Genomic DNA, 14,086 nt, shown 5'->3' on the forward strand with positions numbered 1-14,086 from the left:
GCGTGGATCTGGGGGGGGGGATGCAGAGGGCCAGGAACACGGGGCTTGGCTTGACTCTGCCCCCCTGGTGTGTCTTGGCCATGTGGCTCCCCAGTCATCTTCACCGCTCTGCCCTGGGGGGGTCTGGGTTGTGGATGGAAACAAAACACTACAGCAGCACATCAGAAAAAAAAAACAAAAACCACTACCAAAACCAAGACATTATAACTTGAACAGTCATTTAATTTTTAGATAGTGTAATTAGATAGGTACAACTCCCCTAACAGCTGCTACAAAAAAAGCACATACAATACCCAGAGTTAAATGTAAAAGCAACTAGTCATCTCGCATGAAACAAACCAATGAACTGAGCCTCTATGCTAGAACTAGCTATTGCAAATAAAAAGTGGTCCAAAACGAACAGGGAGAATGATAGATAAAGGTCTGATTTTTCTTCTCAAAAGCAGGATAATACCCCATGGTAAATCCTCCAACTACATAAAGCAGGAGTTAAAAATTAGAACTTCTTTACCCACAAACCCCAAAACATACTTTAAGAAAAACTAAAAACTACATTAGGCTCCAAACTTATGAAAAGTCAATATTTAATTGTAGCTAAGTGTAGATTAAGTCAGTGAAACATCTCCTGTTCCATTATTATCACAGTGATCATAAAAAGATCACACATCTCATACTGTAGCAAAATGTCAGGATGCTGCAGTGTTTTCAGGAACATTTATGAAGTAGAATTATTTGCAGTAGGCTAGTTTTTAAAATCAAAGCCCATTAGAAGTCCTGTGCCACCCCCACCTGATGCTTCATTTGTCATTTAGTACCTCCTCCTAGATATTGTTTATATTCTAGAGAGTGGATAAAGTTTGTATGACAATATTTTGCATGTAAAACACCACTGTACAATATCAGAAACAAAATTTTTGAATTTTATAAAACCAGAGAACATTCTGTTGCATCAGCCTTAACCTATGGCTCCTCATTTCTCACCTGCCTAGGGAGCGCTGCCACAGCGGTGCGTGAGCATGCACAAGTGCAGGGCTGTTCAGTGCACCTGATGCAACCAAGATGTTGGGAGGCAATTTCACTCAACAGCCGTAACCAAAACACGTGCCTGCTTTACCCTTTAAAGAGCTGCGCCTCCCTCTGCGTGGTCAATAGACACATACTTTGTGCAGGGAGCCGTCACTAGTCACTACACCCCAAAGAGATGACACAGAGCCTTTTAAAGCAGGAAAGCAGCACGCTCCAGTCCTGCAAAGCACACTGAGGGGGTATTCCCTGCACTGTACAGAGGAGAGGGTGGGCAGGCAGACCCTCCCAGGCTGGGGTGCAACATACAGCTATAGGCACTAAAGTAAAACAGGTGAAAGGCTAAAGGGAATAAAGGGTGGCACGCTGTTCTTGTGCAAGGCGTCCTCTCCCTTGAGATGAGGCCAGCTTTCACAGGAATGCAAAGTCGATCAGTACTGAAACCCCTAGAAATGCAATGTACCTGTTAAGAGCACAATTTAGTCACTACAAATAAAGGAAGTATGAGACAAAATGAAGATGTTTCTTGGACAGCTGGATTTTGATGAGAAGCCAAATACTGAAGATGCCTCTTCTGTTTGCCAATGAATGTTGTTTTCCCAGTTGTCCTTTCAGACTCAAACCCTCTCAGTCTAACTACAGTAGTACTGCATCCTGTTAGTCCGTCTTCTTTTCCGTGACTGAAATTCTTCAAAGAAGTGCTGAATGTCTTCTCTTTTAACCACCTAGGGGAAGCAAGGTGAAACCCAATTTGTGACACAAGAATTTAATAAATTAAGCAATCCTTTTTTTTTTTTCTTGCACGCATCCCACGTGCAAATACACAAAGCTTATACAAGCAAGTATCCTGAAACCTCCCTGATACAGCCAGCAAAACAGCCTTCCTGTTGTACCCGAAGGAGACAATTAATGCCCACATCCTATTGTAAGAGGATACAGAGAAACAAGCTCCCCAAAGGCAGGATGAGCACATGCAGCAAAGCTCCTGATGGGATTTTTAATGGGCTTGACCATTGGCTTTTATCATCTGAAAAATTAAGACAAAGCAAGATTTTCACTAGCTCACTTCAGACTCATTATGATATAACTAAGAATGGTAATTAGCAAATAAGCCAACAAAATGCATGTGTTGACTAACAGCAGCATGCAAATTCCTCCAGGAAAACAACTGACAAGACTGTTTGCCAGTATTCAGTCGGTCCTTACTCTTCTAAGGGTATAAATTCACTCTAAAAAAATCCATAAAGGTTAAGAGCTTTTTTTCCAGCATACTTCTCCTAGAGCAACAGAAGTTCCATTTAAATTTAAGAATTAGCCTCAGTACTTTATAGACTGATTTCTGTAAGGTCCCTGTTACCTCTCAACAACGTCATTAAGGAAACACAACTTTTAAATTCCAATTAAATCAGGAATTTCTAATTTCTACTGCAGTGCCAGCAACTCCAAGAGACAGGAAAAAAAATATTCTAACATAGCATCATAGTATTCAGCACCCACCCCTCAACAGTACTTTAAAACATATTTTCTGGCAAACGAATTCTGCAAGTTGCACCTTACCGTTCCCTCATCTGCAAATCTCCTGAGATAGTCAGTCAGTTCTGTCTTTAAATCATTGTATTCTGGATGGAGAAGTGAAAGCAAGGGAAAGAAGAAAAACAAGCAAACAAAAACAAAACAAGAAGATATCCAGCTTTAGTTTAACACTGGTTCAAGAAGACAACTTGTTCTACTTCCTCTTGCCATTTGTTTCATTTACGTGAGACAAATCTAGGTTTAAACTGGATTATAAATAATAATAAAGGCAAGTCCAGGTAAACATGAGCAGACAAATAATTTATCAGACTAGCCTACACAGTCCGAGTATCTGTTCGGGTTGATCTTCAGAGAAACGTACAGAAGTTCAGTGACTGAACTAGTACAATTGATTAAAAGCCTGCCCCTGCTCCCAACTTCCCATTGCAAAAGCTCGCATGGGTCATGGTGGGAAGTCCCAGCCTGGAAGCTCAGGACTGGGCAACTGTCCCCACCAGAGTGCAAACGCCTCACTCAGAGGAGGGAAACAAGGCTCCAGTTATAAAATACCCCAGTGCTGCCTTGTAGACATATCCTGCAGGAGAGCTTCCAGGGAGCACCCTGCACCACAGCTCCACAAGGCCACCACGCCCCCAGGCAACAGGAGACTAGCAAACAGCAGTGCAGGGTAAGAGAAATAACCCAGACAGCTGAAGTGTAAATTAATGTTTAAATATTCACGTTACAAGAAATTACTATCAATACAATACCTAAGATGTTAAACAGGGGAAAAGTTCCCGCACCATCTAGTTCCTTGACCTACATTAAAAGAAGACAAACTTCTCTAGAGTAATCCTGATGGAGGCACGCAATCTGTCATGCAGTCTTCTACGTGTCACTTCAAAAAAAGTCTGACATCACACGGCAAGACCCGATACTAATCTTTTATGGGAAACTGTTCAGTTCAAGTGTTAAGGCAAATTCTAAAAATGAAGCTGTATTTACCACAGATGAGTTCTACTTGCTGGACTCTGTTCATGCTGTTAAGGGTGTCCATTAAAGGATCTCTCCTCTCTGTTTCTTGGTCACTGGTACCTTTATTTTCATAAGCCAAGACAGTGTCACATTCATCTGTCAGGAACTGCACTTCAAGCTCCGAATACATTTTCTGAAGAATAAAGTAAAATTTACTTCTGCATTATAAAACTTCTCAGATGGTGATGCTCTTCCCCAATCCTTTTTGTGTTTAGTATCACAAACAGCAACAACAAAAACAATATGTATTTTGCATCCAGCATTTCAGACATCTCCTGGTAAGGACTTCCAAAGCACTATTGGATTTAAGCAGCAAAGAAAATACAAATGTTTAGAAGTTCCTTCATGCTGTATTAATTCCAAAGGATTCAGTGTGTTTCTTTAGCGGGGGTGTGGTTAGGTGTTTATATGCAGAGTTAAGAGCATTTACATAGATTTTATCCACCATGAAGCTTCTCTTCAAAGATTGTTTGAGACCTCCTGGCCTCTGCCACATCAATGATCATAACAGAGAGAAAATACCTACCAAACAGTCTTCACAGGTGCATAATTTGCTTCTCCAGTTCGATGGCCAAAAGGTGGCAGTATCTTTTTTTAAAAATTGCTTGCTTTGGAGTTCTTTCAGCTTGCAGACTGGCTCCTCACTCTTAGTAACTACCTGAATTAAAATGAGAGTATTCAGTGCTCTGTCGTGTCACTCCAAATACACTCTGCTCTATCCAGCCCAGCATGTCATTTTCCCCATGTAAGGTTTTCCTTTTGTCTCAGACACATTTATTTCTACAAACAACTCACATTACCATTTCACGCACAGGAGGATTCTGATGTGGTTTTAGCACTTCCCACTGGAAATTTCAGTAGAAGTGTACTGCAATAGCCATAAATGTGTAAGGAATTAGAGCTGGACTATCCTACAAATGCAGCCACAATGCATAATACCCCTGCATCAGAACAAACTCAGAGGTTACCTCAACACCAAGGCCAGGTGGCTGACAGGAAGAGATGGATCTAACCTATCTGCAAACAGATGTTACACCCTTGTCACCCACTTCTACAACCACGTTCCACAGCCTACACTGTGCTCCACAGAGACCGCGTGTTTGAAGTGTCAGCGACTGAACAGGAGCACAGAAACAGACTGAAAGCATTTACCCCTCCACAGAACCTACACAGACAGAGGTGGGCTTTACTTCACCGATCATCATTATGAAATGCAGAGGACAGAAAAGGCAGCACATTTTACCTCTGTACAGGCAGACCCAGAGCTAGTGGATGGTTCATTAAACTGTTCTGTTTGCTTTTCCTCCTTCGTTTCTTCACGTTCTGCTCCATTTTCTTTTTTTATTTCTTTTTTCTGCTCTTCACTTTCCTCAACCTTCAAGACAATCCCTTCATCTTCACGGGAGTTCACTTTGGTCAAAGCAGGAACTGGAAGATACATACCCACGTAAATGAACATACGGTGCCAGACAACATACAGGCTACCACAGACATTCTCTCTGCTTTACAGTGCAGTGTCAAAAGGCACCTAGATCGCCTCATACACTGCAGAGCCCGGACACTCTACAGCTGTCCAAAGACAGTCACCTAGGTATACAAAGAAACTGCTTCCTCTCTCACCATAGCCTTCTCCATCTCTCATATTCCTATGCTAAAATATACTGCTTCCTAAAATCTAAGCCCTAGAAGAGGGAAAAGAGTATCACAATTTGAGATAGTTTTGTACTAAGATGCTTGTCCTTGGCACCCCTTGATAGATATTGCAGGCTCAGTAGCTGTCGTGCACTTTTTTGCCGACTCTGTGTCAGAGTCCTTCCTTTGCTCCAGACACACACCCCAAAAAATCACCACCTCCTTATTTAAAACAAGTTTTTCTTTCGATATCAATTCAAATGTGTGCCCTGTGACACAGCTGGTTAAAAGGAGGAAAACCAAAAACAAAGAAAAAAACCCCATCTTGTACTGTATTTGCATTGGAAGGAAGAGAACTGCAGGTAGGCCAGCTTGGAATCCTTAAAATTACCACTGAAATTTCTAGCACTAGACCAATCACCAGATAATATAGGCAACATTTAGGAGACTATGTAAAACCAGCTCCTTCCACAGAAATCAAGTTTTCTACCCTTCTGCTCTGCAGAGACTACATAGCAGACAGAGGCCTGGTGCAACCACAGGGAACACATGTCCTGAGCACAGCCCCAGCTCTACTCAAATTAAGGCTTTACACATTCATTTCAGGTCACTCTATCATTCACTCTTTGCTGCTCAGAGCCTCTTAAATTCAGCTGTTTGCCTCAATGCTTTCCTTAGGAAGGCTCTTCAGTTCTTTGATCCAGTTTAGAAATTAAGTTCCTCAAGACAAGTATTAAATCTTCATCCATCTATGTGCTAGCACATCCTTGCTAAAATAAGTAAGAGTGAGCACCACAGAATTAAGTTTAGGAACAAGAACTGCATTTTAATATTTTTTTTACAGAACAGTTACTGCAGCCCCACGTATTTCACAGCTGAAAGCTACTGTCCAATATAATGAGGATCATTTCTCCAACCACTTCAGCAGTAGTACATCGTTAATCAACCACACATGAGAAATACATGCTAACAAAATATTGGCTCAGATATCTTAATTTTCTTTACCTGCTAATTGTGATGCATAAGCCCACAGGAAATGGCAGCGATTCATGCAGGCTTGGCATACCATTTCATGGAAGTCTCCACTTTCAGGGGGAACTGCACCAAGATGCTATCAAAAAGAAACAAGCACGCAGCAGTGAAGCATTCGCTGCAATAACAGAGTCTGCTCTAGGTTTAGAGGAAGTAAAATGTCAACTGTCATCCCATTTTCAGCACAAGCATACACTCCTGCTAACTTCCTACAATGATTATCAGTATAACTTAAAAGACTGGAAAGAGCTGATAAAAATTCCAATGAAAAAAAATTAAATAATTCTCTATTTGTCTGCAGCCCTTTATGCCTTCTACATACCCAGAAATCTCACTGCTATCTTTTATCTCCTTTCTAAATGATATTCTTCTAAACTGCCCTAAACATAGGACAGGTGAAGATACCTCTTGCACACTGCAAATTTAAACTCTTAAATAACTTTTTATGATTGCTTCCTTATGTGTAAGAGACTGTTAAGTCTTCACATTGATCACTTACTGACCTTGAGAAGAATTAGGTCCCAAAGTCCGTCACAAACTGGTGAGAACTATTTAGGTAATTAAAAGCGCTCAGCAGCTTTCTTTTGAAAAGCATTCTTGCAAAGCTCACAGTATGCAGCATAACATTCTTCATACATACATTTACACAAAAGAATCATAGAGTTTATCTACAGAACGCATTAAAAAAAAAAATTGGCTTCAGTTAATTCTTTGAACCTGCAGCTTCAAACATGGAATTTCATTCATGCCCTTCAAGGCACAAGAGGCTGAATCCTAAACGCTTACACCTTAAGTAGGGCACTCACTGAAGTGCTGAGCTGCTTTTAAAAGATTTCCCTAAAGTTCATAATCAGGAACTAACAGCACAGTTTGTTCCTTGCTACGTAAAGGAATTACAGTTCAAAAAGCATTCTTTTGAATGAAGAACTATTCAGGTGGTTGATAATGATGTGCCTCAGAGCAAGAATCTTTTCCTCACTGATTTTACTGATTATAACTGTCTCTTTACCTGGAAAATTCTAAAGTTATTGTTTTATTCTGTAGCAGTAACCTTCAAAAAGGTAGAACTCTTGCTATTTTTTTTTGGGGGGGGGGACGGGACTAGAGCATACAGCAGTGCAAGATTCAACTTTCAATATTTCTTCGCATAGAATGAAAAGAGTAATAATCTTTTGAGAATTACGGCAAGCCTTCCCAAGTAAGAATAACCATACAGACTTAACGAACTTATTTCTATGCAAATGGAAATTCTGCTACTTATAGTTTCCTTACCCTTCCATGGAACCAGTCTTCACAAACTATGCATTGGATCATCTCATCTGGAATCTAGATGAACGGTCATATTGTTAGCATTAATAGCGACCTCCAGAATCTTTCACAAGCCTCAAACTACAGTATTTTGCAAAGCCTGCTCAAGTGAGTTGCATTTCCCTCTTTACTCGCCCACAGGGAGCTGCCATTAATAATTAGTTACTGCTTCATTAGTCAGTTTGCTTCCCTGAAGTTCAATAGCATATGTAATTTGTCTTATTATCAGGACTGTGGAAATTTCCATTTATTATTACAAAACTAGTTTTGCCAGAAGAGCAAGGCATCCTCACACAAAAGAGCTGATAAAAGCAACTACATTATTGGTATCTTTCTTCCTGTAAACAGCAATGCACGAACATGCAGCTTAGCAAAAGAAAGATATTGATAATCATCTCATCAGGTTTATATAGGAATGCCAGAATCCTAACTTAACTGTCCACAATGCAGTACAGTACAAACTGCTTTGTTATGAAACAATTATTAATGATTTCATTAGAAATGTTTAGCTATCTCTGAACTTCAGAGAGGTGAGTTTATAAAATACTTCTTTGGATTTGAAAGACTTGCACCTTCCTTATTCTTTAAAACACCTAACTTCCAGGACTGCAAACAAAAGTGTGTGTGTACAAACCAGCTGGTAGATTTTAGTACTTCAGGCAGAGAAAAAGTGTTCTGGCTACCATAATGGATAACTAAAGCCAGTGCTACAGGACAGACTCTTCCCATCCCAGAAGCCTTGTCAGAGCACTGTTGCAGGTAAGAGGAAGCAGATTCTGGTCTCTCCTAATGCGTTTGCTTGCCACGTCTCTCAAGATGATGATAAGAAACTCACTCCCTAAGGGAACTCTGTAACTTTAGAGAGAGAAAAGCAGACAGAACTGCGGTAGCATTTTGTCCAAATGATGATTTGTCCTCCTCATCTGTCTTGAAGGCATAAACATATCCTACTATTTAAAAAAGAACTGATAAAGTAATTACCTCATACAGCACATGACAACCAAAAGCAATACGGAACCTAAGATTTCTTAAAGCAGGCTCTTCCCTGCAAAGCATCTTAGCGACCACCCTTTGCACATTACTTTGCATAAATACCATCTATATATGATTACTACTGGGTTTTGTGTTTCTTACCTCATCTTCAGGATCAGGATAAGGTCTTTTACAAGTACAGTATAATCCATAGAAATTGTCATTATACTTATTTCCTGAATTCACCTTCCCCTTTTCCTATGGGGAAAGGAAAAAGATGTCTCAATAAACAATGCAGTGAAGCACAGAAAAAAGAAAAGAACTATTATCTAGAAAAAAACAACTCCTGTTCCACTGTAAATTCCTAAAGGCAATCACTATACTCATCAGCTTCAAGATCCGAAAGGAAAGATACTATCTAGACACCTGTTCTATACAGTGAGCAGCACACAGGGCATGTCAAGAATAGTGAAGTTCAAAAGGAAAGAGAAAAAAGTCTTTCCACATTTGTAACAAATGCCAATCATGGTGTTTGTCAAGCTACTGCTATTCTAAAACAATATAAGAGTTTTGATCACCAAACACGCCTGCCTGCTGCCATTATAGCAACAACTGTAGATTTACTGTGCATCTTCCCCTCCATTTTTTTTTTAAACATCCAGACTGTGATCCAAACCCAACTTTGTTTCATTTAACCACTGAGCTTCCACTAAATTCGTACCATATAAGCCTCACTCTACAGGAGAGGATTATCTAAATTACAAAACATGCTGAATTAAATTCTATCACATGTAATCCCACTAAAAAAATAAAGCTAATACAGTTGCAGCCACAGGGCTTCACAACTGCACAAGTTGCAGCCTAAGACCACCACTGGCCCCTGGAGGAACAGCTGTGACCATTTACAATGTTACCATAAAAAGCTTTCTACCACTTTTCCGGCAAAGGAAGAACGGATAATGCAGTCACCCAGCCTCCATGAAGTCAGCCAGACAAACAGACACATGCTGAAGGTCACTTAACCTATACAGTTTATTTTGCAGTAAACTGAAAGAGGAGGCACAACCACATGATCTGCTGTGTTGACTCAAATGAGAAACAATAACATCTTAAAATTGTCACAGGTGTCTCTGTAGGGAGTACTGGACTGTCGCCCTAGGCTGACTAGCTCCGGATCCGCCCCCATTGTGCCAGAACAAAATGGGCATACGCAAAACCACTGGCTGTTTCTACATTTGGACTTATTACCCTGGGAGCAGCACTGCAGACAAGGCTGCTTCCTATCACTGCTTCCTAGAAGGCTACCAACTACTTGACGAGTCCAAAACGCCCGCCAAGTACAAAAGCACAGGGAGCTTCACACAGTAGAAAACTATGCCAGCAGTAGGCTGTGGTGAGAAGCTATCAAAAAAGATCAGAGCACTACTGCCACCACAAAGAAGGGGAGAGAACCATCCCTCTGACAGCAGGACAACCTTAAATTTCCTTCATGCACCTGCACACCCACACCCAAAAGGCTCTACAGCCAGCTTAAAGCTAATGAGATGTATTAGTGCAGGCACCACAACACATTCCTGGCATTACGCTGAGCACTGACGTAGAACTGCTGCATTCACGGATAACAAGGATCAAATGTTCTCTCTCCTGGCAACATTTCCCTTCAGTCCCTCAACAGTCATATCTCCTGCTGTAATACTCCCACCTTGTTTAACTTGCTGGGAAAAGCAGAGCCATCACATGAGTCAGCACCGGCTGAGGAACACACCAGCCTCCCAAGACTGTTATTTTGATTCTGAATGTACGAAACCTATGCCTGAACTTACTGGGAGTAACTTGCACTGCAGATTTTTGAACTTGCTGTTTCCACAGTCACAGCGAAAGTTCCTGGAAAGAAAAACACAGCACTTCAGGTTTTTTATTAACTGAAAACAGATTAGTTTTTGTGTTTATAACAACTCCCGGCAGTTTATTTGCAGACATAAAAATACCGTGGCAGCTATTTCAACAGCATCAGTCAGAACCGCCCAAAGGGCCTTGCAGCTTTACCCCCTCACGCCGTGTCCCCGGCAGGTCTCGGCTAGCGCCACCGCTTGCCAGAGCGCCCGGGCGGGAGGCCGCAGCGGCGCGGCTAATCCCGGCGCGGCTCACCGCACTCGCAGGGGGCCTGAGGCGGCTCGGCTCCCAGGCGGGACCCGGCGGGCGGTTAAGCCCCACGGCGGCGGTTAAGCCCCCGTCCCCCGCGCAGAGCCCCGCGCTGTCCCTCACGCAGGGCTGCCGTGCCGGGCGCACGGGGAACAGGGGCTCCTCACGGACCTCCGCCCACACGGCCCGCGCAGGGAGTCGCGGCGCCCGCCCCGCCCCGCCGCGAGCCGCCCCCGCCCCCCCGCCGCGCACGCGCGCGCGCTTCCCGCCGCCGGGACGGGCACGCGCCCGCGCCCGCGCCCCCGCCGTACCTCTTGGTGTAGAGCTCGAAGAGGCGGTGGGTGCCGTGGCACTCGTAGCTGCAGGCCAGGCAGATCCCCGCCGGCTCCCCGCCGGGCGGCGTGCAGGTGCTGCAGGCGTACAGCGCCTGCCTCTTCACCGCGCCCTGCGGGGCGACACCGGCTCAGGCTACGGGGGCCGCCGGGGGGGGTCCCGGCCCCGGGCGGCCCCGCCCCCGCGGCGCCCCGCCCCGCCCCCGGCCCTGCTCCGCCCCGCCCCCCGCGGCGCCGGCCCCGCCCCCACCTGGGAGTAGCTGCAGCGCTCGTGGTCGCTGCCCCCCAGCACGGCCCGCGCTTCCTTCTCGAGCTCCTCGTTCTCCGCCAGCACCTCCGCCAAGGAGACCACGGGCTCCTCCCCGCCGCCCCAGCAGCCGCCGCCCGGCTCGGCGCCCTCCGCCGCCGCCGCCTCCATCGCCGGGACGCGAGGCCGAGGGAGAGCCGAGGCGGGAAGCACGCGACTGAGGCACCAGGGGGCGCCACAGCGGAAGCGGAACTGCGCGCCCCACGTGACCGGGGCCGCGCGTTCACGCGGCAGGCGGGCGGCGGGCACGTGACCGGCGGGCGGGGCGGGGCGCGGGCCGCGCGCGCTTCCGGCCGCGCGGCGGCGGCGGCATGGAGCTGGTGGCGGAGCTGAAGGGCCGCGACGGGCAGACGCGGTCGGTGCGGGTGCCGTGCCCGGCGGAGGAGGGCGAGGGCGAGCAGCTGCGCGGGCTGCGGCGCGGCCTGGCCGAACTGCAGCAGCGGGTGGCGGAGCTGCTGGCGCCCCTGGTGCAGGAGGAGAGAGAGGCGGCAGGCGGCGGCGGGCCGCGCGGTGAGTGGCGGCCGGCGGGGGTGGGCGGGGGCCCCGGGTCAGCGCTCACCCGCGCCCCGCCTGAACCCTGGCAGGTGAAGCCGAGGACGACGACGACGACGACGACGAGGAGTTGGAAGATGAAGATGAGAACTGCACCGACGCGAAGGCGAGCGCTGAGGACCCGCCGCCGAAGCGGACGAAGGTCCAGCAGCCCTGAGCCCGGCCTCGGGCGCCCAGCGTAGGCCTGGAAGGGCCGCAGGCGGCCCCGGGTGCGGTGCCCCGGTGGGGCAGGGGCTGCCCGTCTTCGGGAGGTGACATGGCCACCCCGGTGCTGTTTTAGCACGGAGGCCTTAGGAGAGGATGCGCCTTGGTGTCAGCGGGGTGTGGCTTGCAGGGTACCAGCCTTAGGTCGAGAAGAGGTTTTAGCAAACAAGCTAAGAAATATGAAACTGTTCTTGCAAGTCTTCTGACTGCTACGCTTTTAGTGACTTTTGCCAAGTCATTCTTTTTTCATGTGACTTAAACTTTTAAGATAAAGTAATAAAATCTATAAAGATGTACTTTGTCAGGTATGATCTTAAGATGGTAACAGATAACTTTCATTTGTATGGAGAGAGAGCAAGAGAAGACCACTACAGTATTCAAAATAAAAAAAAAAAACACAGCTAGGACTGTTTCCATTCCTGAACAGTCCTACAAGAGCCCTGTACAGTCCTGCTATGGAAGGTTATTGTTGCCTGGCATCTGAAAGCTGTAGTCACACATCAATTGAGTATCTTCCTGGAAAAGAGCATAGACAACATAGGTAGAAAAAGTTGGGAATCTTGGTTTCAAAAAATCCTCAATTTTTTTTGACAGCCAGGGAAGTGACAAGCCAGCATGTGTCTTTAAAGTTCCACATTTAAAAACCTGCTATCTGTCCTAAGCCTGTTTGTGGTAGGCTTATTTGGTAGCTAAGTCAAAAAAAGCAAACATCACAGCTTTATAGTCTGTCTATGCAGAACTGTCAACATTGCCTAAAAGTAAGAAAAAACTTTGGGCAGAAACTGGGGAAAATGTAGTAGGGTTCTACACTGATTGCTGTAGTTTAAGAGGGTGAGAAAGTAAATACTAGGGTAACAGCTCAGAGCACATTATGTGTAACAGTTCTTGGCTGTATACCCTATTCCTCTGCTAAGGTAGTTTTTCTTTCTAGTGATTATAATGCAGCATGTGGAATGTCATCAAGGGTAACAGATGCTTCTGGCAAGGGGAAAGTTATCAATGCTTGTATGTTACTTTAATTCCCAGGTTTTTTTAGGTGCATGCTTCTGTGAACAGGTATAAAATGTTCTTGAGAGCCAGTCCATAAAGCTTACTGTGGAGCCTGAGAGTCAAGTTTAGCAGAAATAACTGATTTAGTAGAGTGAAAAGCTTTTTATTTTTCTCCTCATGTGTTCCACTGGTATAGTTTGTGTATTATGGAAACTGAACAAATCTTGAGACTTGTGTACAGAGGACAAAGTGTCAGAATAAATAATGAATTTTTATGAGCACAAAGTTATCTGTGTTCATTTGAAATGCGAGTGTGTGTATTGAAAATGAGGTCCAGTAAACATTTTCAATAGTTATGTACTCTTATTCTAAGAAATTCACACTCATTTTTCTATTAGCAGGTATGACAGAGGATAACAGGCGAAAAAACCAACTCTGAAGACTAGGGGCTTTAGCTGCTGAGGACCTAGGGTGAGGGGAAAATTACACAAATTCTGATCTCTTGTCAGGCTGGAAAATCATAAAGTGATAAAATACTTAAGCGTTTTAGGGTAGATAATTTATTGGAGGAAGTGGCTTATCAAAATGGAAAAGGCAACACTTGGTACAAAAAACACCCAGCCTTGATAACGTTATCAGAAAGTGTTGACATCTTTTATAAGCCCTGTTCTGCAGCCCTGGAAGCTTGTAGAGCTACATTTGAAAGTTGTGTTTTCCCTTCCTGCCCCCCACTACAGTCCTAAACACTCTCAACAACGATGTGAACTGTGGAATAGCTAACAAGCAACATTTAACATTAGGCATGAATTTGTGGCCTTATATATAAACTTTGTGTGAATAGTCCACTGGCACATCATGGGCACAAAACTTCAGGTCTAAAGCAACAAACCCTAACTTTACCAGTGTGGGAGCAAATGCAGGTAATGGCAATTTTTTTTTTTTCTGTTAACCTGGACACAGTAACACAGTGCACCTGAGCTCCAGATAACATCAATGAGCATTGGGTCAAGAACAACTATTCACGTTTTGCCTTTAAAGAAGCATT

At 44.8% G+C, this 14,086-nt stretch overlaps 2 protein-coding genes across 3 annotated transcripts; one reads left to right on the top strand and one right to left on the bottom strand.

The window, feature by feature from the left end:
- Window positions 1-201: 201 nt before the first annotated feature.
- Window positions 202-11,422, bottom strand: UBR7 (ubiquitin protein ligase E3 component n-recognin 7). 2 transcript variants are annotated; one of them, XM_055715569.1, is made up of 11 exons: window positions 11,239-11,422; window positions 10,968-11,101; window positions 10,338-10,398; window positions 8,677-8,772; window positions 7,507-7,560; window positions 6,208-6,313; window positions 4,814-4,998; window positions 4,097-4,228; window positions 3,541-3,703; window positions 2,581-2,642; window positions 202-1,748 (listed from the first exon to the last, which is right to left on the bottom strand). In XM_055715569.1, exons 1-11 carry the CDS (start codon window positions 11,404-11,406, stop codon window positions 1,656-1,658), a joined length of 1,254 nt encoding a protein of 417 aa, XP_055571544.1. In that variant the 5' UTR covers window positions 11,407-11,422; the 3' UTR covers window positions 202-1,655. The 2 variants fall into 2 exon arrangements, with proteins under 2 accessions (XP_055571544.1, XP_055571545.1); XM_055715570.1 differs by lacking the exon at window positions 2,581-2,642.
- Window positions 11,423-11,589: 167 nt separating this feature from the next.
- Window positions 11,590-13,326, top strand: GON7 (GON7 subunit of KEOPS complex). Its single transcript, XM_055715571.1, has 2 exons — window positions 11,590-11,805; window positions 11,880-13,326. The coding sequence occupies exons 1-2, from the start codon at window positions 11,607-11,609 to the stop codon at window positions 12,002-12,004; spliced, it is 324 nt and encodes a 107-aa protein (XP_055571546.1). The 5' UTR covers window positions 11,590-11,606; the 3' UTR covers window positions 12,005-13,326.
- The last annotated feature ends 760 nt before the right edge of the window (window positions 13,327-14,086 follow it).

This window comes from Falco cherrug, chromosome 7 (genome assembly GCF_023634085.1).
Source record: "Falco cherrug isolate bFalChe1 chromosome 7, bFalChe1.pri, whole genome shotgun sequence".
In the NCBI taxonomy this organism is placed as follows: domain Eukaryota; kingdom Metazoa; phylum Chordata; class Aves; order Falconiformes; family Falconidae; genus Falco; species Falco cherrug.

Coding starts and splice junctions, on each gene's coding strand:
- UBR7 (XM_055715569.1), bottom strand. CDS start 11,406: ATGGAGGCGGCGGCGGCGGAGGGCGCCGAGCCGGGCGGCGGCTGCTGG. Junction 10,399..10,967: donor TTCGAGCTCTACACCAAGAG/GTACGGCGGGGG, acceptor TTTTCTTTCCAG/GAACTTTCGCTGTGACTGTG. Junction 3,704..4,096: donor GCACCTGTGAAGACTGTTTG/GTAGGTATTTTC, acceptor TTTATTCTTCAG/AAAATGTATTCGGAGCTTGA.
- GON7 (XM_055715571.1), top strand. CDS start 11,607: ATGGAGCTGGTGGCGGAGCTGAAGGGCCGCGACGGGCAGACGCGGTCG. Junction 11,806..11,879: donor AGGCGGCGGCGGGCCGCGCG/GTGAGTGGCGGC, acceptor GAACCCTGGCAG/GTGAAGCCGAGGACGACGAC.